The sequence below is a fragment of the Drosophila innubila genome (assembly GCF_004354385.1).
Source record: "Drosophila innubila isolate TH190305 chromosome 2L unlocalized genomic scaffold, UK_Dinn_1.0 4_B_2L, whole genome shotgun sequence".
In the NCBI taxonomy this organism is placed as follows: domain Eukaryota; kingdom Metazoa; phylum Arthropoda; class Insecta; order Diptera; family Drosophilidae; genus Drosophila; species Drosophila innubila.
This window is the reverse complement of record NW_022995372.1, coordinates 1,134,848-1,161,431: the sequence shown is the minus strand read 5'-3', so window position 1 is coordinate 1,161,431 and position 26,584 is coordinate 1,134,848. Positions and strand designations below refer to the sequence as shown.

General features: G+C 37.0%; 2 protein-coding genes across 2 annotated transcripts; one reads left to right on the top strand and one right to left on the bottom strand.

Moving 5' to 3' along the window:
* Nucleotides 1–14,356: 14,356 nt before the first annotated feature.
* Nucleotides 14,357–15,952, bottom strand: LOC117780934 (protein snail). The gene has a single exon (XM_034617629.1). It carries the CDS (start codon nucleotides 15,824–15,826, stop codon nucleotides 14,615–14,617), a length of 1,212 nt encoding a protein of 403 aa, XP_034473520.1. The 5' UTR covers nucleotides 15,827–15,952; the 3' UTR covers nucleotides 14,357–14,614.
* A 9,519-nt stretch (nucleotides 15,953–25,471) lies between these two features.
* Nucleotides 25,472–26,255, top strand: LOC117780551 (mitochondrial import inner membrane translocase subunit Tim17-A). The gene has a single exon (XM_034617118.1). It carries the CDS (start codon nucleotides 25,595–25,597, stop codon nucleotides 26,126–26,128), a length of 534 nt encoding a protein of 177 aa, XP_034473009.1. The 5' UTR covers nucleotides 25,472–25,594; the 3' UTR covers nucleotides 26,129–26,255.
* The last annotated feature ends 329 nt before the right edge of the window (nucleotides 26,256–26,584 follow it).

Here is a 26,584-nt window from a genome sequence, read left to right as displayed (position 1 = left end):
TCATTTGGTGGGGTTAATAGAGTTAAAAATAAAGATATCAAGATGGTTGTAATTATATTAAGAAAACTTTTGACTTTGAATGAGCTTGAAAGTGTAAGAAAAAGCTCCGCTGCTGAGAATGAGGAAACTTACAATTTCATTGAAGAACTCAGGACTTTAAAGAAGCTTGTATATGTTTGATAATTAAAATTGACAAATAAAAGCTGTTCAATTTAATTTGATATTAATTACATACAGGCGAAGATTTCATGAGTTTAGAAAGTGTTTATTCCTTTCCTATGATATGTAGTTCTATAGTAGCTGGAGTGAAAGTAGTTGATGGTTTCCGTGAGTTCAATTGAACGTCACATTATGTTTTTAACTGCCTTCTGAGCAACTCTGTATTATATGTAGGTAATTTTGTTGTGTCTGCGTTTGAGTTTGATTAGTTATATGTCAAATAAAAATCATAATATATGATGCATTAAGTTGAGCAAAAGAAAGCTTGAGACTGTCTATCATTTATCAAAAGGAGTCCACCTACTCGCACTCGTGCCTAAGCTCAATGAGTACCCGTACACTCATTCATTCATTCAGTATTAAAAAAAAAATAAAAATGTTTAATAGGTCTGCACAAACAAACGATTATTGGCTTGTAATTTTCAACTATTAGTAACATTTTGCGACGACAACAAGCGCAACATGAAATGATCCACAAACCACAATTCTTCCTCTCTTTCCCTCTCTCCATCGCTCTCTCTTGCTCTCGCTCTCGCTATGTGCGTGTCTGTCTCTGTCTTTGTTCCAACTGTGCAAATTTGACGGCTAAAATCAATTTGAAAACGATTTAAGACGAGGTTCCTCCTTTTGGCCACGTAGGCGTTGCCCAACAGCTGAAGAGGAAGAGTAAGAAGAAGAGGAAATGCCAATATGACACGCTCCACAGTTGGCCAGTGTTGTCTTGGAGTGGGCTGATGGGTGGGTGGCTCAAAGGGGGCGTGGTGGGGAGGCACTTGAACTGCGTATCGTGTTACCAAAGCGGGCTAAAAAGGCACCGGCAACAAAAAGGCATTAACCAGCTATCGACGCCACGACGCTGACGGATGGGCCAATGCCAAAAAGCTCTCTGCTGCCTAGAGACCCCCAGTCTCAAGATCCGACTCTCCGAGACCCGGACTCTGTCTGAAAGATAACGCGAAGACGCCGACGCCGACGTCAAAGACAAATGCGTCTTGTGGGTTCAGGAATCGCTGAGATTATTACGATTTTCATAATAAATTGTGGCAAATCAGGCGCGCTGGCATTATAAGGCATCATTAACAACGACAACAACAGCCACAGCAGCAACAACAACTAGCTCTCTTTGGGGCATGCCACAGGTTCCCGTTCCCGTTCCCGTTCGCGTTTGCGTTCGTCTTTGAGGATGAGGCGCAAGTTTACACTGTAGGCCAAAGCGTTAACAAGTTGAGCCTATGACGTTGCACGTCGACAACAATGTTGTTGTTGTCGTTTTTGTTGTTGCCAACTCATAACTGAAAAACGAATGAGCGACCAAACAAGTGGGAAGTTCAGCCCAACGATCGCAGCAACGCACAGTGGGGCCAATAAAATTTTTAGTGCTAAATTTCGCAGCTAACCCTTTAACTTTTAGTTCCGCAACCACACCTGTAATGTCCGACCAACTTTCAACGGATATAACTTGATCAAAACTGAACCGATTTTCAAACGGAATGTCATTTTGATCATAGTTTAGCCTCTTAATTCATTCTGCAATTAAATTTATTAATTAAAAAAAAAAATTAGATCATGGGTTCGATGCTAGGGTCCCCTTTGATATTTGAAAAAAAAAAAAAATTATTTATCTAGATCATGGGTTCGATGCTAAGTCCCCATTTTGATCATTTTGAAAATTCAAAAAATTTGGTAATATTTCTCAAAATCTTGGTTGCGATTTTCAATGCTAACTTTTAAATCTCAACTTTCACTTTTAATACTCTAATATTAGTATAAAATAACACTTTAAATTTGTTTTTGATACCTTTCATTTTTTTGTAAAATATCATGTGAATTCTGACATAAATTTTGACTTGTAAAATTGTTAGATCCAAAGTCTGTCCATCTTCAAACTTCCATAACTTTGTCAAAACTGAGCCGATTTTCAAGCGGAATGCCATTTTGATCATTTTTTGGACTCTTGATTCATTCTGCATTTAAATTAAGTTACTTTTGTTTAAAAAATTCTTTGCCGCTAGAGCATGGGTTCGATGCTAAGGGTCCCCCTTTGAAATTTTGAAAATTCAAAATTTTTAATTTCAGTTTTCACTTTTAATCAACTCCTTATATCGAAATTAGTATAAAACAAAATTTTAAATTTGATTCTGAGATTCTTACTTTTTTTTGTAAAATATCAAAATATCTGACAATAGTTTTGACTTGTAAAGTTGTTATATGCAAAGTTTGACCAATGTCAAACTTCCATAACTTTGTCAAAGCTAAACGGATTTTCTCATTCTTATCACGGTATGGCCTCTTAATTCATGATGCATTCAAATAAAATTAAGTTTGTTAAAAAAAAATTTGTCTTATAAAATTTTGAGACATTAAAAACTTTAAAATTTTGCGTTTTTCGAATTAAGTTATATGCAGTACTCTATTTTTTCAACGCATCTGTATAAAGTTATCAATGCTAAAATTAGTTGCTTAGCTAATAGTTATTCATACATTTTGCGGTTATAGCATTGGCACCACTGTGCAATGCTGGCGCTGGCCAATGTTTGGCCAAAGATCAAGCCACCAAAGAAGGCGCCTGCCTGGTGGTGCCGTGAGCTCTGTGGTGCTGTGTGGTGCTGTGTGGTGCCGTGTGGTGCGTGGCGCTTTGTCGGCTTTTTATGCCTTTGAAGTGGCAGGCGGAGCGGCCAACGCGTCGTCCATTTAAGAGTCAAATGTGTGTGTTGATGACGCCATTGCAAAAGTGTGTGTATGTCTCACAACAACAACAACAACACTGAGAGCATCGTTGCTGCAGCTATTGGAGCAGAAATGTGAACCCACCTAGGAACCAACAGATAACCAGGTGACTTCAACTCCCTCTACTCGACTCCATCTCCATCTCCGACTCCGACTCCAAAAACTAAAAGCTGAAAACTCAGCCATGTGCCGCATTTACTTGTCAATTTGTTTTTGGTCAACGTTTAAATAATGAACTCATATTTGCAACATTTGCCTGGCTGTTGTGTGTTGCACATGCGGCGCATGTCATGTTGCATTATGTGCTTGCCAGTTAGGTTTGTTGTTGTTGATGTTGTTGTTGTTGCTTGTAGCACATCGAGTGAGAGTTGGGTCTCTGCACTTGCCGTAACTCTACTCCAGGAAGACTTTTGACCGACCGCAAAACTAGGAAATGTCATTGTGTAGCGGAGACAGAGAGAGAGAGAGAGAAGAGAGAGAGAGAGAGAGAGAGAGATAGGGTGTTGTCTGACACGGAAGCCAGTCCAACTATGGCTGCTTTTCTTGACAATGCGTAATTTTGTTTGTGCAACATTTTTAAAAATAAGCACAGAATCAGTCGAGCACACTCCACTGTAGGATATTCTGTGCCTAGTGTTTTAAATGCTACTATTTTCGGGGTTTCGTTTACTCCCTTAAAGGAGCGGTAATGATGATTCGACCAAAAAAAGGAATTACTGAGTATTCACTGTTTCTTCTGTGTCTGTGTGTGTTTATTTTTATTACATAACTTTTAAAAATTATATCGATAATCTGATGGAAATTCTTCGGTTAGGCATTAAAACGAAAAAACTAAATTAAGTTGGCTTTTGACTTTTAAATTTTTATTAATTCATTTTCAAAGTTAGCTAAAATGTATAATACAATATTAAATCTTTGTTTGATCGATCAAATTGTATATAAATTATTCTAGATTTTTGCAACCCCATTTAGCCTAAGGCTAAGTCACACTCACTTGGCAATTAATCAAAACTCCAGATCAACTTTACAGATAAGAAATAGGTTGACTTTGAACTATATATTGTACTTTTATATTCGTATTTAAGCACTCAAGACTTGAGCAAAAGTTGCCCAAAAGGCAACTGCAATAATTGGCGATTTTATCGGGCGTCGTTGGCGACGCCATCAAATGACAGTTTGACGGTTCTTAACTCGATGTCAATGTCTTTGGTGCGACTCATTGGGTTTATGTTTATTTGTATGTTTATGGCACTGCTCTATGGGCAATCTATGCTAAATTATTGAAATAAAGAAATCAGCGAGGTACGCTGTTAACATTTTGCCTCGGGGGCGTTTGCATTGTCAGGCAAATTTCAATTTGTTTAATGCGATGCCTGAACCTGGACTTGGCCTGGGCTCGCTGAAATTCTGAGGTTCTGTAACTGCAACTGCAACTACACTGTAAACCAATTGTCTAGGATCATGATATTGGTCTCAGAGCTAAGAATTATAGTCTACAAATTGCGTTCAGAATTTAATAATTGTATACGAATAAATGGTCATAAATACTCAAGACAATAATTAAAAATTTAATATTTTTATTGTTGTTTTATTTTGATTTATAAATTTCTTACAGTCTTATATATATAGATATATATATAACGTATGTTCATTGAATATGATTTTCCTTTTTTTAAACTGAAGCGGCAACGCTTTCCACGGAACAACAGATTTTCGAAGCTAGTTTTTCTTTCAGTGTAGGGGACTGGAAAACTGTGAACTGGAATGGGGCTTGGCCACTTGTTTGCATCAATTTGAATTTTAATTGAAAACTTGAAACTTTGTCCGAACTCGCCCCGGAATCTGAGCTTGATTCTGGCGCCAGTTACTTTATTTTTTTTTGCAGTTTGCAGTGGCATGTGGGTGCAATTGGATATATTGCCACAATAGACTCGATTTTTTTTCGCTAAATGTCTAACTGTTCACATATTCGGTTTACCAGTTCCGCTAACACAGGTTACACTCGCATTTAAGGTGTTAATTTGCGTTTGTTTCCATTTGCAGAAATGTTAATTCGATAATTAATTGCATTCACCTTTGATATGCTAATTTTAAACAAGAACACAAATCAATTTAAAGTCAAAGCACATAGACTCAATTTTACTTACTCGAAAACTATACAGAAATTATTAAAATTGCCATTAAAAGTCAACTTGAGTGAGCATGTCTTAATTTAAAACAAATAAACACGAGCTATATAGTCAATATAAAGTTGTGCATACTTATTACTCAGATGGTAATAAAGTTATACGCTGAAGGTCTTTATTGATTTTGAACATTATTAAATAATATAAATATTTTTGTTTGGATATCTTAATCCCAAAAAATGAGAATGAGGTGGAAAACTGCTGTCTGATTTAATAAATATTTTAAATATATTTATTACAAGAAAATTAATTTTATATTTAAACTAAAATTTTTAGTGTTATATATATTATTAATATTTTAGTTTATATCTATAAAATATATATATATATATAAACCATTTAATAATAATTCTTTACACCAGAATAAAAATTCTAATTTTTAAAAACAAAACTAAATAAAACCAGTTTAAAATGAATCAATGTTATATTTCATATATAAACCCTACTAGTTATTAAAGAAATCCTTTAATTAAGTTCATAATTATGTACATACCTCAGAGTCCATTGAGAGTTTCTGTAAATACTGCTCCCTTTTTCTTTCTCTGTAAACCCTTTAATTAATCTTTATGCACAGCCCCAGACAAACAACGTATAACCGCTTATCAAAACACGATCAAAATATAAATACACTGAAAAATGCAGCCAAAGTCAGGCACGGACATATAGAAAAAGAAAGAGAAGGAGAGCAGAATGGTCACTAATAAATGTCGGACACACCCAATAAATTCTGTAGAATGCACAATCCTTTTAAGAATTAAAGGGAATAGAGAAGGCCAAAGGGCAAAGGGCAAAGGGCAAGGGGAAAAGGGAAAAGGGAACGAGGCTAGCCAACTGCCCACATCGAAATGTGTAATGCGAGGATAATGAACCCCGAGTTTTGAGTTTACAACCAAAAAGTGAAGCGAATGAATTCAATAGGGAAAACTGAAAACTACGGGCCACAGCACTTGGCATTTGACCAACTGTTGTTCTTACCAAAATTGTTGAAAAGTGAGCTATGGCCAAATGCTTCATTCTCCCCCGCAGTCCGCAGTCCGCAGCACGACGAACTTCAGGCGCACGAACGGCACAGGACCGAAGCGTGTCGTGTTAATTGCCACTAACTAAGCGGGTTGAGAAAGAGCCAGAATGATAACCAAAGACACAGAGAGAGAGAGAGAGAGAGAGAGAGAGAGAAAACGTTATCGGGGCTGGACTTGAGGCAGAGGATCCCTGAAAACATAGCGCCATATGGCGCACAGTGTGGCACTAAGAAGATGTATCTATTTTGGCTAAAATGAAAATGAAATTAATTACAAACTGACCAAAATTTGATGAAGCCGCCGACAGCAGGGAACAGGGAAGAGGAACGGGAATGATCCTAGACCTAAAGCGATCTCAATGAAATGATCATTGGCCTCTAATTTAGGTTTGTTGAACTGAAGAAGCCGACACCTGATGTTTGATTCCGATATCGTGGATAGCCAAAAAAAAAAGGCGTTGTCTTCAGTCTACGTTGTAAAATTTACGGTTTCACTTTCAGTGTTCAAATCAGAACAGGTAACAAGAGAATCGATGGATCGATGGATCGACAGAAGGGAAGAACAGTTGTGCAGTTGTCGAGTAGATAAAGTTAATTACACATTGGACACGTTTTACCAATTTACAAACTGTTAGTTTATGATGTGTGGCATACACACTTCTCCCTCATAAAATGCATCTTAAAGAAGACAACAGGAGTGCAGAGGGAGGGGGAAATGTAGACGTCATCGTTGTGCAAATTGTTGTTGTAGCGGAAACGGAAGAAAGTCTTTCTTTACATTCCCCCAGTACATATATATAGCTCATGCATATTTCAATAGTTTCAGCTTAACTCAAAGCTATGCACGTCATCCAGCTGGAACTCAATAGATCATGAGTCGAGATCTATTTGCATAGCAACCAATTGTCTAGCTCCGAAGAAAGCACAATCTTTACTTTCTAGTACGGTAAAAAGGCGAGGAGAAAAGAGCTGAGCAGAGGAATCTGATAACATGTGGAAGGGTTCAACACGTGAATATATCTTGCAACAGATTTTAGCATATATTTTAATGGAATTTTATTGGATTGCATGGCATCGTGAACTACCGTTCTATGCACTTCTTGAGTCTAAATACAGCAATGTTCTATGTTGGGAAAGATTGTAGAATGTACACTGAACCAAATTTGTGTTACGAAATGTGAGTTAAAAAATATTTATGCAAAACTTATAGAAATGGACAAGCTCAAAATATTACAATTGTTTGAACACTGACCAGTTTTTAAATACTTAAAACTGCCATAACTTTGTTAAAACTCAAACGAATTCCTTGAGGAATGTCATTTTTTTCATGTTTTTATCTCAAATTTTATTCTGCATCGAAATTGAAAAATTATTATTTTTTCGGTCACTGTCCAATTTTATCGATCATTGTCCATATTTTCCGAACCAAGCCGCTTGACACTTTATCTAAAACTTCAAACTGCGATAACTTTGTCAAAGCTTAACCGATTTCGATGCGGAATGTCAATTTCGTTATAATTATATCTCTTATTGAATTCTGCATCAAAATTGAGAATTTGAATTTTTTTTATTACCTTCCAAATTTTTTTGATCACTGTCCATATTTTCCGACCCTTGCCTTTTGAACTCTTTACTAAAATTCAAACAGTCATAACTTTGTCAAAACTTAGCCGATTACCTTAAGAATTGTGAATTTTGTCATTATTTTCGCTCTAGTTTGATTCTGCATCAAAATTGAATTTTCTTCAGTCACTGTCCAATTTTATCGATCACTGTCCATAATTTCCGACCCAAGCCCTTTGACACTTTATCTAAAACTTCAAACTGCCATAGCTTTGTCAAAACTAAACTGATTTCGATGTGAAATATAAATTTCGTTATTATTTATCTCTAATTAAATTCTGCATCTAAAATTGTTCATTTATATAATTTAAAATTATTCCATATTTATCGATTTATCTATACGAAAGTGTCACTTTTGATAATAGTGTACCTACAATGTAAGCGTAGTCTTTCTTTCTTTCTCCCTGACTCTCTTGCAGATCAACGAATTGTTCTGCCCCTTCTCCGGCATAGATGGGGGGCAGGGATGGGGGAGAGGCAGGCCTGCTTCCAATAACGGAAAGAAAGTCACATACATAAATCATTTTTTGTCGTAGGCTTTCTGTGCAGTCCGTTTGTCTGTCTGTCCGTCTGTCTGTCTGTCCGTCTGTCTGTCTGTGTCTCATTTCTGGATCGATCGCATACTATTGCTAGTTATTTTTGGATCGGATTGCCGCATTGCTCATCGTTGGATCGCATCTTTATTGGCATCTTGTTGGCAATGTAACTCACCACATACGAGATGTATTTTATACTGTACATGCTATCGCATCGATTTGCGTGCGATGTGTGTCAAGTAGATGCAATCGTGGAGGGAGCAATGGAATCGATTTGCCTGCAAATTAACGAATCGGATATGCTCTGGGTATACGTGCTACAAGAGGCGCTACTTTCTACCCTTCAATCAATACACTTTATGCAATATTTATTTTTGGAAGTTTTTCTTTTTTTTATTTCGGTCTTTTATCAAATTCAAATTGAAACTCAACGATGCGTCCGAAAAGCAGGAAGTAATTTCTTTTTTGGCCGCTTATCGACACTAATTATAAAGATACGAGATATCTGACAAAAATCATAGCCACAATTAACCGTTTGCAGAAATACCAACTTGTCAAGGGCAATCAGTGTGTGGCAGAGTCAAAGCACAATCGCCTCTGGATCTTGCCACAGTCTCTCAGCATCTTTCTCTTCTGTTGCTGTTGCTGTTTCTGTTGTCTTTGGACTCATTGATCATGTCCCTGACGATGATGAGCCATAGGAAACACAAAACGACATGTCAACTATAACCACCCATCGATCGACGACGTTTGCAACGACTCAGCAACAACAACAACAACAAAGAGAACAACAACTTGCAACAACGACAAGTAACAACATTTATCAACGCTTGACGATCTACAGCAAAGCCAAAAGGCACGAAGTGCTAGAAAGAGAGAACCAAATCACCTAGAGATGGACTCGAGAACTTTTCGTTCCTCTAAAACATATATAGTATATCATATTAAAAGCTCGATGAAATTATGTTATTAAATAATAAGTTAAGTTTTGCATAGTTAATCAATGTATTTCTTTCGTTCAAAACAAATGAAATTATTGAAAAACCTCAAAAAACATACAAATTATTTTTAGATGAATTTATATTAATTTTTGAACTTCAAAAGCATTAATAATAAAATCAAAATAATTTTATCATTGCTGTCAAACTTGAAAATGTAAAAAATAAGTCAAATAACTAATTTCACTTATAAAAAAAAACACGAGCAGCTAGTCTAGAAAGTGTTTTGACAAAATATAAATAAATTTTTTTAAATATTTTTTTTTAATCCATTCAGTTTTAATTTTAAGCTTAAAGACATTTCTCATAATTTTTCTTAATTGTAATAATAAAATGTGATGCTAAAAAAAAATATTGAATGACAGGTCTTCCTTTAAAAATAGTTTTTAAAATATTTTTTTTTTTGTCATCTTGGTTGCCTAGTTTTATTAGTAGACTTTCTCAGCTCTCTTACGTGCTGTTTCAAGCTGTCATCTCTAGTTGAAGAATAGCAACAAGTTGATGTTGCAGGACTGAGACTAAGACAGAGACGAGTTGCAAGAGTGACTCAACGAGTTGCACTTAGCGACAACTAACGCCACGTTTCTTGTACTCGTATGAAACTCGAGCCTTGGGGCACAAAGAACTTGATCGTTGAGCCTAGAACTTAATGCGGTCTATGGCTCGCTTTACAGTTAAGGTCGCTCACATTGACTGACTGACTGACACTGGCTGAGATCAGTACGCTGACAGGTATGTAAGTCGAAGGGATTGGGAATGGGAAGGGGAATGGGAATGGGTGTCGAATGCTGGCCACGATCATTTTGCATATGCCAAAGCCATAAAGTACATGAGGAGTACTCAAGATGATCGAGACAGTTGTCCACGACTAACAACAACAACAACAACCACAACAACAACAACAACTGTCAGCTGCAATTTCTCCACTGGCATTTGATTTATGCGATGCGATCGTTGACGATCGTTGATCTTCGCTCACTTGTCCGCAGATAGATCATATCTCATTTTGCTCCACATCTTGGCGCAGCGATTAAGCAATATGTTTTTGGCCATGTTAAGAGTCTGGCAGCAGCAGCCCCCACATGAGACACCCAGCTTCACTGGTATTATACTTTTTTTCTCATTTTATTTATTTTTTTCATTGCTTATCTACAATCTACTCTGGCGGGGGTTACGAAATCCGAATCCAAATCGAAATCGAAGGCAAATGTGAATACGTATACGAATGCGAATGCGAATGCGACGAGTGCACCAGAGTTACCAAGATTAATGTTGATGCTTTTTCAATTACAACTCTGGCAGCATACAAATTTGGAGTAAAACGTAATCGTCGTAATCTCAGACGTCCTAAACGACGACAAAGACCACGACCACGACGACGATGACGATGGCGATGGCTGCGACTTCAGCTTCAGCTTCAACTATAGACTCAGACTCAGATTAAGAGTCAGCTTCAGAGTCAGATTTAGCCTAGGCCTGGTCTGTCTGAGTGACTGCCTAAGTGGCTGCTGCGACTGTTGTGACTCCACTCGGATTCGTACTGCATTTCCTAATGTTTATTTTGCATGAGCTTTGTATACCCTATACAAAAAAAGCAAACAAAATGGGCAGTATCATCAAAAGTAAAGCCAAAAAGTAATTAGAAATTTATTTTTAATGTATTTATAGAAATATATACATGTTGCTTTTAAACTTTATAAATTGGTATCCTCTGATTGATATTTATAAATATAAGTTGAATACTTAATTTTTCTTAAAAAAAGAGTAGACAAGTCTAAGATATGGATTTTAGTTAAAATAATAAAAAATATTTAATTTTTATTAAACTTTAATATAGTTATATCAAATTTTGATTTTCAAACTGAAAAGATTAGAAAAATTATTATAACTGATCAATATTAAAATACAAATGATAATTTTTAGGAACAGGGTATGAAGCTTTCAAGCGCTCTATCTGATTATAAATTAGCAAATTTTTCATAAAATTAAGACTGCCTGGAAAAAAAAAATTGAGTTTAATAATTATGCAAGGCTCCATATATTTACAGCATTAAGTAGTAGTGACTTTTGAAATACAGGGTATTTTTTTGTCGAGTACTTTATGCTCCATCTGATTTCAATCGGCATTAACAACAAATGTTGGAAAAATCATTGAAATTTAACTACACTTCAAAAGTACAATTCTTAAATGCTTTGTTTCAATTAAAATAAAAATTGTAATTTAATAAAAATGAACAAATGTAATTTAAATTTAAAAATATATAAATGTTATTGTTTATATATTAACTTTCGAGTTCATTGGAAAACTTTCTTATGCTACAGGGTAACTGCAAGTCGATCACACTCACACTGTGTGACATGCGCCCCTCACGATTGCCTCGACTGTCAGATCCCCCGCGTTGCTCTACAATGCCGGCAATTACAAATGCTGTGACTTGTATCATGACCAGCCATCGATTTGTATGGCCAAAAGTCTCGTATGTTTGTTAGCTGTTTTGCGAATTCGATCGCATCTTGTTCCCGATTGACTCGACTCGGGTTCCTCTGTCAATTGCAATTTGTTATCTGCTCCCCAAGCAGATCTGCAATAAGCTGCAGCTTCAGGTGGCTGCCAGCTCCTCTTCTTTCTCTTCTCCCTCTTTTTATTCCTCTTCCTCTTGTTGTTGTTGTTCTGCTATGTGTTTGGTTAGTCAATCAAAGGATTTGTCCTGACTTTGTGGAAGATGAGTTGACTGTGCGCCCTGTGATGTCTGTGCAATGATTAGCTACGAGTTTTGCGGCCAAACAGGACAATGCCAATGAAAAAGCCGGCCCAAAAGGATGCCGCAACAATAAGCCCAACAAAGGCGGCTCAGATCACACAGCTCAGCAGATGAAGCCAAAGAACTTCGACATTCGCAGTTGTAGGTCAGTAGGTGACGCGGCAACAAGGCAGACAACAAGGCGACAGGTATAAACACTGCAAAAAAAATTTGTAATCATAAAAATAACTCAATTTTTAAAAGACCTTTTATTAATAACTCTTATATAATACCGAATAAATATAAAAGAATTTTAATTATTATTAAAGGATTTATGAAATTAAAACCAATAATAATTATTTTATTATTGCAAAAATACTATAATTACAAGCAATTTTATATATTTGAAACATATTCCATCATTAAAATGATTATTTATTTGAAATAATGTAGATTGCAATTAATTATCGAAATCTTTGTGATGTCGATTCAATCATCTTATTTATTAGAGTACAGAGACATACTATAGTAAAATAAATTTTTGAAAACAAATAGTACAATTTTTTATATCGTTATTGTATTATTTTAAATTGTAGCACTTTGAATAAACTGAAAGAAAAAGAAATACACACATATAATTATGTAGCAAAATTTTACCGTGACCTCAGCCAATGAAAAGCGACAAATTGGGAAATGAGCAACAGCTTTAACTACCAAGAACTCCGTCTAATATTATTAACACTTTAATAACACATTTGACAAATATTTAAATGATAAAAATAAAATTTTTAATTAAATTTTTTTAATATATTTTTTATTTTATTATTATTTATTTTTGAAGATATATTTTCAAAATGTTCTGATTTTTTTCGCAGTGTGGAATGCTGTCGTTGCAGACAAGCAGACTTGTCTTGCTTTCATCTGTTCTCTAAAGGTGTGCAAGGTGTCTTTTTCTCATAGCGGTACTCCCATTGTCTTTGTCCTTTCCACATCTTCGACTTCTTTTTTTTTTGCAATTGCACATGCGACGCGCTCTGATTACGACTAAAAGTAAGAACATAGTCAAAGAAAATCTAAAAATGCAATGATAGTTTATTGTTTAGATATTTGTTGTGCTATGTCAAGGTGTAGTTCTAGGAATGCGTGTGTTGTGTGTGTGTTATTTATGGTAGAAAGGTGTTGGCATTGCTGCCAAATGTCACTAATGTACGTATCCTTTAAGAAATTCCTTTATTCCTTAAAAAAATTGCCGCCTGGCACATGCTTATAATCCCAGTAAAAACGTGACTACTAACACAACCTGTAGATGAGCTTATCAAGAGCAGGAGACACAAAGACACACAAGTAATTAAGTATAATCAACGCATTTGTTGCATTTGCATTATCAAACAGAAGAAACTAGACAAATGTTGTCCAAGTGTCTGTCGATAAGACTCGAGTCCCAATAACTGTCTATAGGATCTGTCTTGGGTCTAATTTCTACTGTCTGCCGTCTGTCATGTCAATCATCCAGTTCAAATACGGATTTCGATAAGCAGCCGTCCTTCTTGTCGTGATATTGGAACGTTTATCACCTGCTTCAAGGACATGTGCCGGGTATCCTTTGGGTAAATAACTTCAGCAAAAGGATTGCTAGCAGTTGAAAGAAGCAGGAAACCTTTTTGGATATTGTCAAAGGGCAGCTAATTAAATATTTGCGTTTGCAAAAGGTGCAAAAATACTCTCTGATATGATTTGATGAAATATTAGGGGCTGGTTAAAAGGAAGTTCCTCGAAAATGGAAATGGAAAGTGCAGCATTTATTGTTTGCCTCGGAAAAGGTGTTTTTTCTTCTTATAAAAAATATGATATTGTTGTGGTACAGATTGGATAGAGCACTAAAATTGCTGCTAGTCTCCTGCTGTTGAAATATGAGCAAAGCGGAAGAAGAAATTCCATTTCCGTGTCCCCAACAGGAATAAAAGACAATAGTCTTTATCAAAAAGTAGCAAGAGAATAATTATTTTGATTCTCTTCTAATATACAGAAGTGCATTTTTTATGATACATTTGTAAAACTAAAAAAGTCCTCAAATTTCATCTGCAAATTTTTCTGCTATGAATAACTAAAAAACTTTAGTTATATACGCCCTTTATTTTGAAAATTTGAATAGTAAGAAAACCACTTGAAATTTCTTTAGTCATGTTTTAAAATTTATTTTTATAAAAATATGAAATATATATTTGCTTAAGAGCTATCAAAAATCTAAACATAAACATTTGCTAAACATAGTAACTAGAAATAAATGTGTATAAATTAATGGTATTGTAGTTAAATAAAAACTAAGAGCTAAACTTATAATTTGGTCAACTGCTGTCTGATAAATGCGGGATAAATGTACAGAATACTTAGAGTTATGAATGAAATAAATAGTAGAGTATTTTCTATGATATATAGCACCAAAACCGAGTATATAAGTATATATAGCTTAAATGCAAGTTAACTATATTATTGTATGTATTATAGATCCTTGCCAGCGGAATGTGTCTGCTTTGGGCTTCAGCCAGTGTTGAGCAATGCCAGTCTAGACAATTGTGATGGTACAATTGGAGCTGTGCTTGTTGAGCAGGGACATGCGGGAGAAGGACTTGTGGCACTCCTTGCACTCGTACTTCTTCACATCCACATGGGTCTGTTGATGGGCCCGCAGATTGGAGCGATCGGCAAAGGAGCGTGGACAGTCCGGGCACTTGAAGGGCTTCTCTCCGGTGTGGGTGCGAATGTGTCCCTGGAGCAACCAGGGACGGGAGAAGGCCTTGCCACAGATGGGGCATCTGCAGGGCAGTGTGTGTGTGCGAATGTGCATCTTGAGTGCCCCAATTGTGTTGTAGAGCTTGCCACATTCCTCACACGAGTGCTGCTTCTTCTCCTGGTTGCACTCGGCGGCCGGACAGTGGAACTGACGATGCTTCGACAGACCCATCGATGTGGAGTACATCTTCTGGCAGTTGTCGCACTTGTAGCGATAGTTCTTGGCTGCCGTTAAGGAGGAGTTGCTGCTGCTGCAGTTGGAGCTGGAGCTGTTGGAGGCGGCATAGGAGTACGTGGAGGCGGAGGAGGAGGAGGAGGCCAAGCTGCTGCTGCGTGCCTCATCGAAGAGGTGGAACAGCGCCGGCAGCGGAATATCATTGCGCACGGAGAGATCCTCGGGCTCGGAGCTGACATCCGAGCCGGGACTCGATGGTGGCGTCATCTGTTGGTAGCTGTACACTGAATGCGGTGAGGCCATTGAACTGGCCGGTGATGGAAATGCGGCCGTATTCAAATGTGGCTGATAGCTGCTCCACAAGGCGGAGATGGGATTGCAACCGGCGGCCATCACAAATGCCGATTGATAGGGATTCGTTGTGTAACCGGCTGTGGCAGCTGTCAATCCACGCATGTGTATATCAGTTGGCTGATAATCCTGCTCCTCTGCGGGCGGCGAGAGCAGCGCCGAGCTGAGCGGAGAGCTGACACGGCGTGGTGCTATTGGTGTCATCGGTGTCATTGGAGTCTTGGACAGATTCAAGACATATTCACGCTTTGTCGGCAGCTCATATTCCTCAAAGTCTAGCGCGCTGGCTTTGCGTTTCAGCGAAAGATCCTGTGGTTGCTCCTGCTGCTGATCCTGCGACTGATGGACTGGCGCAAACTGTGAGCTCTTGGTCAAAGCCAAGGCCTCCGTTTGCGGCAGCTCCTCCACAAAGACAATGGGACGCTTCTTAAGCGGGCAGCTCTTGTAGTTGACGGCCATAGTGAAGATCGTTGTGTAAATCCCGAGCACACTTTATCGAGTTGTAGTATAAATAGTTGACGAGATCAAGGCGAGATCGTGATCGAGACGAGGCGTATAGAGACGAGACGAGAAACGAGAGTTGCTTACTCAACGAACGCTGAGGTTGCTGTGACAGGTCGAGGGCCGAGCGTGCTCTTTTATATGCACGGCCGCTCGCTCTCCGACCGTTTTTCGTCTGGCCCATTTGGTGGTGGTTCTTCCTCAGTTCACACACGAGCTAGGTAGCAACAACAACAACAGCAACACACACGAGCACACACACTTTTCCCATACCCTTATTGCGTGTTTCCCATTTGTCGCATTCTCTCGCTTCTCTTGTTCTCCCTCTCGCTTGCTCTACCTGCCGCTTGAGCTACTACCTGACAACGCTCTCTTTGGAAATTACTCTATGAAATCCCTTGAAACGCAGGCGCACCCTCAGTTCTCAGTTCCTAAGTTCCTGAGTTCCTCAGTTCCTTTGGTAATGATCCAGGCTGCCTGATCGACTCTCATAACTTATGACAGCTTCTCACTTACAGTGCTCTCTCCTCCTCAGCAACCTCATCGAGTTCACGAGCTTCTCCAGTTTCCCCCCCGGTAAATGTTTCTTTTTTTCATTCAACTCCAACCACCTCTTGTCAATCCATCGCAGGTATTGTCAGCATCCACGGAATTTTGAGTTTCGCTTTCGTTTGTGTTTCTATTTTTAAGTTCTGGCATTTTTCACGACTCAAATTGAATGATTCCCTCACTTTTCCCACTTTCCATCGGGGGTAGTTTCATAGTTTTCGAAACACACATTCACATCTGCCACATGGAGGTGCCTCATGCGGCAGGGGGAGGCAAATTGAACCTGAGCTCTGCTGGCTCTACAATTGTATTGACATTGCACATAAAAGTAATGCTATAAATAGTCAACAGATATTGTAGCCATCTATTAGCTCGAGGGGACACTTTGCACTAACTTATTATACCGTCTGCTTCAAATTATAGCGATCACTTAGTCGAGTGTTTAAAAGCAGGTTGGAGTACTCCCAAATCGGTTGTAGATTTCTCTAGTTTCTTTCTCAAAATTGGATACTTTGCGCTTATCACAACCTTTGGCAATACTGTAATCCTCAAATGGTTTTTATATTATACTAGATTGTTGCTTTTTCCCAAGAATCTTTGAGGCAGCCTGCTAGAATTTTGTAATCCAAAATGTGACTGCAAAATAACCCAACTGTCTTTCCTGTTTACTTAACAAACGTGGGATCCTCTCAGACTGAAGCAGAAATCTGTATTCCCACAGTGGCTGAAATAGTAACAATGTGTTTCTTCAGGACATTAAAAAAGTTATATTCATAGCTCTCTAGTAATATACTTCTCTAAAAAGAGGTTCAGTTTGGCGCTTAAAGAACAACGAAATTTTTTGAATTTCTCTATAAAATGTTAATAATACTAAGTCACTTGCTAATTTTTTTTAAAGAAATATAAATAAGGTAGTACTCTTCCAGCACTCTCCCAACCCTCCCAAATTAAACTAGCCTTATTTCACACACACAAACAACTGTCCCACATTTTCTTAGGACTTTCTCCCACTCTGTCAAACATGCATGTAACAGGGAGGCCTTCGATTTGTTTTTACCCATATCCTAGGGACTTTCAAGCCTCTGAAAAACAGTCCAGCCCGCATCCTGGTAAATTGATTTCCCAGTCATCAAAAAAACCAAATCACACGTATGCATATTCCCCGATCCTGCGGCATAGCAGTTTCCCAGGGAAATGTGTGAAAAAAAACCTAAGCAAATGTAGCAAACCCAAAAGTTTTGATAAACCCAAATGATGACAAAAACTAAGAGGAAACTAAGAATTCCAAGTGCAAAATACCAATTTCCCAACTGCCTCAACTGACCAATCGCAGAACAACAACTTTCCGCCTGTCTGGCTGTCATGGGTGTGATGGAACAGGAGAATACTGTTTGTAAGTGATGAAGTTGTATTTCCATTTTGTATTTTCCCTATGATGGATTTCCCTCTTCACTGTCCGGATGTGGATCGGCATTGGATTTAAAGTAATTTCCCAGCTTATCCAATTACGCAGTCAGCGAAACTCAAGCAAAATAAAGCGACGATTGGTCAGTGTGTCGATCCCGAATCCGAGACAGGGAATTTCTCCCAGTTCCCAGGGCGATCCCCGATATTTCGGTTATTACGTGTGTTATTCCACACAATTAACAAGCATGGCTTCTTCAGTCCTACTACCTGATTATTATGATGATCACTATGCTAATATTCTCGCGGAATTGCCCGCGGTACCTAGCGAAATAACCGGCGATTTCATTCATCGGTCGGAAAAGCCCAGACATCCTTTGGAAACCCTCTTGCACTTGTTGTCCTCAAGTACCTGATTGAATTCCCAAATGGTTTGTCCCTCTCATTAGCATTAGGAGTAGGTAGATATTTTGCTATCGCAATATTTCCATAACCACATTTCATTCATCAGGTAATGAGATCGGAAAAACCCCTTTTCCTGAACTCTCTGCCTATCTGGCTATGATTCCGTTAGAATCTCTGCAGGTGCTTCCAATGGGTATTTTTCTTGTATATATATATATATTTTTGCTGACAATGATCCCGTCCCATTTTTGCACCTTGTGTTCTCAGCCTGCATGTTTTGTTGGCACTCACAATGCTCCGAAAAGGTAATGGACTCTATTGTTGAGAGAGCAGTTATAGTTCAGCAGCTGATCGAAGTAAATGGAGCGCAAACAGAAAGAAGAATGAGTTCTATGTAATAAATAAAAGTCTTAGTTTATATAAATGCATGTAATCAATTTACTGTTAAATATTTTTAATCAACTAAAATCAGTCGAAAAAAATATATTATTATTTATTTAGCCACTCACTATAAAATTTACGGGGATAGTTTTGTTAAAGTCTAATATTCAATCGAAAATATATAGATTTAAAATCTAAACTGTACATAAAGGTTTAAGCTTAAGATTAAAGACACAAGTTGAATAGCATAAGAAGTGTTTAGTTAAATCTCATCACTAAAAAGAAAATATAAACTTTGTTAAGTTATCACTGTCCACGCTAGTGACGAAGTATCACGAAAAGTGTCCGTTACTTTACCTTAATTTACTTTTATAAATAATTTCTCAACTAAAACCTTTTTAGACAAAAATTAATTTCATTTACAATCAAATTTTAAAGAAAATGAATGTTAAAATCTAATGTTTTGATAAGGCTGAGTATGTAATCATTTAGTTCATAGCTTTGATAACACTATTTAATGTACTTAGGCTTTTATTTCCCCACTCTTTCTAGACTAAATATATATTTTAAATTTCATTGCTCAAACTCTTTAGTTTATAATCTCCTACTGCCTGAAGTCTTGCAATCAGGTTCAGTACTTTCTACGGTTATTACAGCCTGGCCCGGTGCACTGGCACACCTTTTGCCAAAAAGATAAATACGAATAGGAAAGAATGCCAGCAAAGAAAACAAACTATGACCCAAGATATACGATGTGTGATGTCGTTGACAATGAATGGTTGATTACTACCCCCAGAGCAGATCTTGGAACAGACTTGCTGATGTTGTTGCTTTTATTTTTGGCACGGACAAAAGAACTACCAATCCATAAATCGAAATCGAAGCCAAAAACCGAGACTGAAAGACGGAATGAAGAAAGAAGGCAAAGAAAATGAAATCACTGCCACGGGCCTTGGACCGGGTGCATTGCACAATCAATAGTAGACACAGGACCTCATGACACAATAAAGGAGGGACACATTGGAGTAAATGTTTTGAAAAGCCAGCGAAAGGAATTGCTTCCAGGAATCCCAAAGAACATAAAACGATGTCGGCGTATCAATGTCCTTAGCCAGAAGAAATCAAAAAGTTGGATCACCTGGCAACGCACCGAGATCTGTCTGTCTGCCTGTCTGTCTGTCTGTCTGTCTGTCTGTCTGTCTGTTGATTATTATGTGCGGGTGCCGTTTAATCCTCCACAGTGCGTGCTACCTGTGACCCATTGTTCTGGCCCAATTGTGAATGACCCCGCAAAACGGGGAACCCTCAAACTCCCCTCTCCCCCAACAGACAACCCAGACAGTAGAAGAAAGAAGCTCTGCATCCTACAGAGCTGCCACTTGCCATCTGTCCTTTCCTGCATTGACTTCGATTCCGACTCCGTCTCCGACTCCGACTACGACTTCGGGCCACATTCGTGCAGGTTTCGTGCCTATTCATGCTTCGTTATCCTGTCAATGCCTGGGCATTATCTACATTGTCTGTGTCAACGCGTTGTCTTCACTATTCTTCTACTTTTTTTAGTAAGCCTATTTCAGGTATATTACCGTGTCCTATTTTAGTACACTAAGCATTCTGTTTAGCCTATTAAATGTGTCTCCTAAAACCAAGTGTATAAATATTTTATAATTGTGTTGCGCCAATTAAATTCCAGGAGGTCTTCAGGAAGCGGAAAAAAGCTGAAAATAAGGCAATCCGTTAAGTGGGATATAAAGGGAATATTAATAAATAAGGCTCAGATTTATAATAATAGCATTTTCAAAAAATTTGTATCTTACGTGATATATTCATACTTGTATCAGAATTCCAAGTACATACTGTGTTAAAGTTAAATTTTAAGTGGTTTGCAAATGTCAAGAAAATAAAGTTTAAGAAAAGAAAAAAGAAAAAATAAATTGGAAATAAATATTGCCTAAATAAATCTAGTTGTTATGTTTGAGAAGATTTCAACAATTCAAAATATCTTCCAATAGAATTCTAAACAATCTCGTCCAATAAACAGAAATTTTGAAATGTCTCAAAAAGAGCATAAATAAATAATCATGAGAAAGACTTCAAAATTGTCTATTAAGGAAAGTTTATCGTAGACTGTCAAGAACTGATAATGTCATCAAATTTCATGCATTAAGCAGAAATTTTAAGCCCTAGTCGCATGAGAATTCCAAGTCTAAAATATCCAACAATATCAGAATTATCGAGCCCTAACAGAATTAGATTGGAAATTTCGTAATTCGTAATCCAGGACCTTAAATGTTGTTTACTTTTAAAGAATATCGCAAGAAAATCAGCTATGCAAAAACACATCATTTTCTAAGAAAAATATCATTAAAACTAAAGTCAGAAGTACAGCATGTTCTGAATCCAAACTGATGCAATCACAAAGCTAGTTTAGGTCGAGCATAACGCCCATATTAACAGCATTTTTAACACCTTTCGAGCAGCAGGAGGACAACGCTTGACAGACTGCAAAAAATATATATAGAAATACCCAAAACAAAAAAAAATAAAAGAGAAAAACTCATTACACCGGTCTAGGTCTGGGTCTCAGTCTCGGTCTCGGTCTCGATCTCGGTTTTGGGCCAAGCCCAACAATGCAAGCGGAAAACCAAGGAGTAGAGCTCAAGGATTGCATCTGCCTCGTCCAGGCAGGCAGCACAAATCAGAATCAGAACCAGAGAGAACTGTCAACCTAGAGAGCTCACAACTGATGATTCGGATGCGAATGCGGATTTGAATTCGAATTCGGATGCTGGGCTAATGTTGTTGAGGGTGTTGGTGTTGTTGGTGGCTTGGCATTGACAGCTGCTCCTTTGGCGCGACTCTCTCGTCTTGGCCAGGGATTTCTTTTTTAGTTTTTGCCAAGACGTGCATCTGTTTGCACAGCCCATGAAGTGAGAGAGATGGATATAGAAATAACAAGAGAAAGAGAGAGAGAGAGAGAGAGCGACTCGGACGTTGACTTGCATCTGCGGGCGCACAATGGGCACAAGGAACAAAACGTTCAGCGTCGTCATCAAAATAATCACAGCAGTCGAAGTTGGAGTAGGGAAAGAAGAGAAGAGAAGAGACGAGGGGGAAAAGAGACAAACACAATAGTGCACCATTCGCTTCCTTGCAACGTGTGTATTTTGGCGGCATGCCACCATCCGAGCTCGAGTCCGCATCCGAGTCCTCCTCTTCCTCGTACCTGAGTCCTTTTGTTATACGAGCATCTCGCCTGCCTTTTGATTTGGATTTTTCCTATTTTTTTCAATTTCATATTACCCTCTGTCTGGGGGAATGCAACCGCAATTGTTTTTGCATTGTTTGTGCACACATTTTGGCATGTGCACAACATTTCAATGCTTAGGTAAATGAGTTTCTTATCCCGCTTCTGTTTCTTTTCACATTTGCTCGCTCCATTTCTTATGCAGATGCGAATCCATTAAATGCAAAATTGCATAATACCAGCTGCTGATTTTCTGTAAAATATTGCAGGTGCTCTCTAGAAAAAGTTTGATTCAACTAAAAAAATTTAGAAAAATATTGAAATAAAATCATTTTAATAGAAAGATGATAGCCAGCAGGGACTGTAACAATAATTGTTAGAAAAAGAATTTTAAACATTCAAGATATTTGTGAATTAATATAATATTTATTTATGTTAACTCTCATTTTTCAATTTTAATAAACCATAACTTTTAATTATATAATTAAAAATATATATAATTTGCAATTTTTATTACAAATAGAGGAAATTATCAATATTTTAAACTTAAGTATTAAAAACAAAAATAATTATAATTTGTAACTAGAAGTATTTTGAGTCTCAAAAAATTAGGATGTGGTTTTTCCGGGAATATCTAACAGTTTCTTAATAAAATCATATAATTAAATTTAAAATTATATAATTAAAAAAAAACGTATACCATGCTGAAAATATATGTAGGAAAAGAGAGAAAACAATGATTTTATAGTGTAGTTTCGACCTAATGAATTTCGTTTGATTTCATACAGTTGATAAATATCTAATTATTCCAAAACTCTTTAGACAAAACACATTCCCATGAAATAACCAAATGAATTCGTGTGAAAAACCAAAAGACTGACCACTAACCACTAGAATATTCCAACATCCTTCGTAGAAATTGCCAATCCTTTGAATAGTTAACATAATGTGCCCACATTAACAACGAGAAATCAAAATCCGAAAAATACATATTCCTCAAATGAAGATGATCTTCTGGGGAAATACAATGGGCCCAGTTGACAAGCTCGCGTATTTACAATTACAAATTACACAAGTTTATCGGAGAAGGGGCGTTATTGGACTGACAAATGATCTGTGATCGGCTCTCTCCCTTTTCCCCCATTTTGGATAATCAATAAACGCGTTAAAGTGAGAACAATCAATCCAGCACGTTCTAACGATTTACATGTCAACTTGACAGACAGCCAGACTTATAAAGAGACCAAAGACAATGGCTCTGAGGGTTTTTTGGAGACTGGCGCTATGTGTGTGTCCAGGTGTCCCTTATTTTCTGATTTTGTTTTTTTTTTTGGTTTACTTTCATTTGTCAGCGGCGTTTGACACCTTGTTGTAAAGACCATTGCAAGTTGAGATATCCATCTATAGGCACACCATACCGTACCGTACACAGAGAGAAAAGATATTTTATTTCGTACAAAACTTTCTTCTAAAATTGAAATAACTAAAATCTCATTTTTAATAAGATAGCTTAGGTATTTACCAATGATTTATATTCTTAATGTATATTTTCGAAATTGCAGAAATTATTCCGTTGTATATAATCTTAAGTTTTTATGATATTTGAATTTATAAGCTTGATTTTAGACTCTTTCAGCTTGTTCATTGAGTCGCAGCTGAGATCCAAACTTGTATTAAAATCTTTCGTACTTATTTCTAGCTATTCCAGAGATTAATCTTATTCAAGACTCTTAGTTTTTAAATTAGAATTGAAATACTTGGCAATGACATTATTATGCTAATTTTCAATAGATGGTACTTGTATCAAATATACATTTGAAGTATTTAAAATAATTTTATACGCCTTTATTTTTCTCTGTGTATCATATCGTACTGAGAATCGCGCTCTATAGACACAGTTGGTTCGGCTTTCAAAGTCTCGTATTCCTTTTGCCATGCATTCAAAAAAGTAAAATATAAAAAACAAATTTGATTATGCTCGCGTGATAATTATGGAAATGGAAACTTATGGGGCAATCGAGGCATCGCAAGCTTCTGGACTCGATGACAATCGGTCTCATTGTTTCCGTTTCCCACCATTTCCATTTACCTATTGTATGAATTGCGTCTTCGGCTACGCGACCACTTCCCCACCAAACCACTTCCTCACCGAACCATCGAACCACCGAACCACCTCAATCAACCTTCCAGACAATCATCCAGCTGCGAGCTGGCAGTAAATTTTATGGTTAACTACGCTCGACATTTGTGCTATTTAACCTTTTGTGCAACGCTTATCGAAGCTCTTACGATCCCAAAGTCGAACTTCCCCCCCTTCCCCCATCACCCCTAACCCCTTTTGATTAACCCACGTGCGTTTTGTTTACCTCGGGACTGACAGACGGACTGACGGACTCACTGACTGGCCCTGTTTTAAGTGATTCTGTGTATATACGTAGTATGTTAATTCGTGCCAAGTGTTCCAATAATAAATACGAGTAATTTTGTTTGTCAACTCAACTTAACTCTACTTCAATCACTGTAAAAGGGGCGATCATAGTGATCATGACGATCATAGCACGATAATGAAATTCAACGCAAAGTCTTATCAAAGATTTATAAATATAACCATATTAACTATGGAAATTGAAGCTTCTAAAAAACAGTATTGTTTTATTTAAACATATTCAATTTATTTGCATTCTTTAAGTATTTTTTATACTCCTAATACTAATAATCTTTTTAATTCTTTTAGTTTAAAATTTAAATTTATGTTTATTTTTAGTTCATATAAAATTTTTAATATTGATATTACTTTTGATTCTTACTAAAAGCTCACATTAATTGAACAAAAGTTGTAAAAGCTTTATATTCCTTTAATTCGAAGTTTTTAGCTCTTAAATTTCTAATAATCTTTTTTATTCTTTTAGTCTTAAATTTAAATGTATGTTAATTTTTTCTTCAAATCAAATTTTTAATATTGATATTACTTTTGATCCTCATTAAAAGTTCACATTAATTAAATAAAAGTTGTAAAACCTTTATATTCCTTTAATTCGAAGTTTTAGCTCTTAAATTTCTCAGAAGTCCTACATTGTATCCTTAATCACATTGGAAACACTTAAATTATACATACAGTAATAATTTCTCCGCTCATTCAAAAAGATATAATTTTTTTGGGGTCTTAAAGTATGGTCTCGATTGACACTTAAAAAAATATTTTAATACGCAAGTGAATTTTGGAAACATTCACAATTTATTTCGAATGCATTTATGTTCTCTACGGTCAGAAATGTTTGTATTTAGCCTTGAAATCTGCATATATTTAGAATCCTTTATGTTTACTTGGGCTATATTTTTAACAAGATTTTATACAGCATATATTTTGCATATATATAGAATATTCACTTCTTCCCCATCAACGTTATTCTGTTCCAACTCACATTAGCTATATTTTGAAACAGTTTTAATTATCTACAATCACTTAAACTACATTTAAATGAAAGATTATGAAGGATTTCAGTTTAGATTATTTTGAAACTCGTCTCGTTTTTGAGGTAAGCTTTGAGACTTAACTCGTTTGTAGTTTAAAATTGTATATTGTCGATTTAATTTCCATGTTACAAGCACGTTCCACTTTCCAACCACTCAAAATCAACAAACACAAATAATTGTCAAATTTATTAAAATTGTTAAATTTCGCATTTTTACTGCCGTTGTTTGTGCAGTAATCAAATTAGGTCATCCAAACTAAACACAATATGGAGGAGTATTCCCGTGAACCTTGCCCATATCGCATTGTCGATGACTCTGGCGGAGCTTTTGCCATGGGCTGCATTGGCGGCGGCATCTTCCAGGCCCTCAAGGGATTCCGGAATGCCCCACAAGGATTGAGTCGTCGCCTCATTGGCAGCATGGCGGCTGTCAAGTCACGTTCACCGGTGATCGCTGGTAACTTTGCTGCCTGGGGCGGTATGTTTAGCACCATTGATTGCACCCTGGTGCACTTCCGCAAGAAGGAGGATCCGTGGAATTCCATTATCAGTGGTGCTGCCACTGGTGGCATTCTGGCAGCTCGCAACGGTCTGGCCTCAATGGCTGGCAGTGCCATCATTGGCGGCATATTGCTCTCATTAATCGAGGGTGTTGGCATTCTCTTAACCCGCATCTCGGCCGAACAATTCCGTAATCCTGTGCCACCAACGGATCCACATGATGCCAATATCAATATGATGGATGCGGATTCGTCCAGTGCATTTGGCTTTGGATCACGCACTCCAAATGTTAATACCTAAATCTAAATTTGTTCATAGTTTTCACGTAGATAATATTATGACATGTTGCTCAAGTTGATCTCAATGCGAGCGTAATGGCAATATAACGTATACTACTCCATATAAATAGGGTGGAGCTTTTGGTCAAGTTTAGCATTTTTATTTTAAGCCAAGAACGTTATACGACATTTTTAATATAGGTCTAACCCTTATGAAATGAATTTCTGCATCACTACAAATGATCACAATATTAACATCTAAATAATTGAAAGAATCTATTACTGAAAGCTCCGATCAAATGAACTAGATTTGAAAATTAAATTTTTCTGTAGATTTTGAAGCTAACATGAGAGTCAAGGGGAAAATATTGAAAGTATGAAATATATGGAAAGGACATGAAAAATATTTAAATTTCTAATATTGATGCAGAATCAAAAAAGAGGAAAAATAATGAGAAGATTGAAAAGATATAATGAC

Coding starts and splice junctions, on each gene's coding strand:
- LOC117780934 (XM_034617629.1), bottom strand. CDS start 15,826: ATGGCCGTCAACTACAAGAGCTGCCCGCTTAAGAAGCGTCCCATTGTC.
- LOC117780551 (XM_034617118.1), top strand. CDS start 25,595: ATGGAGGAGTATTCCCGTGAACCTTGCCCATATCGCATTGTCGATGAC.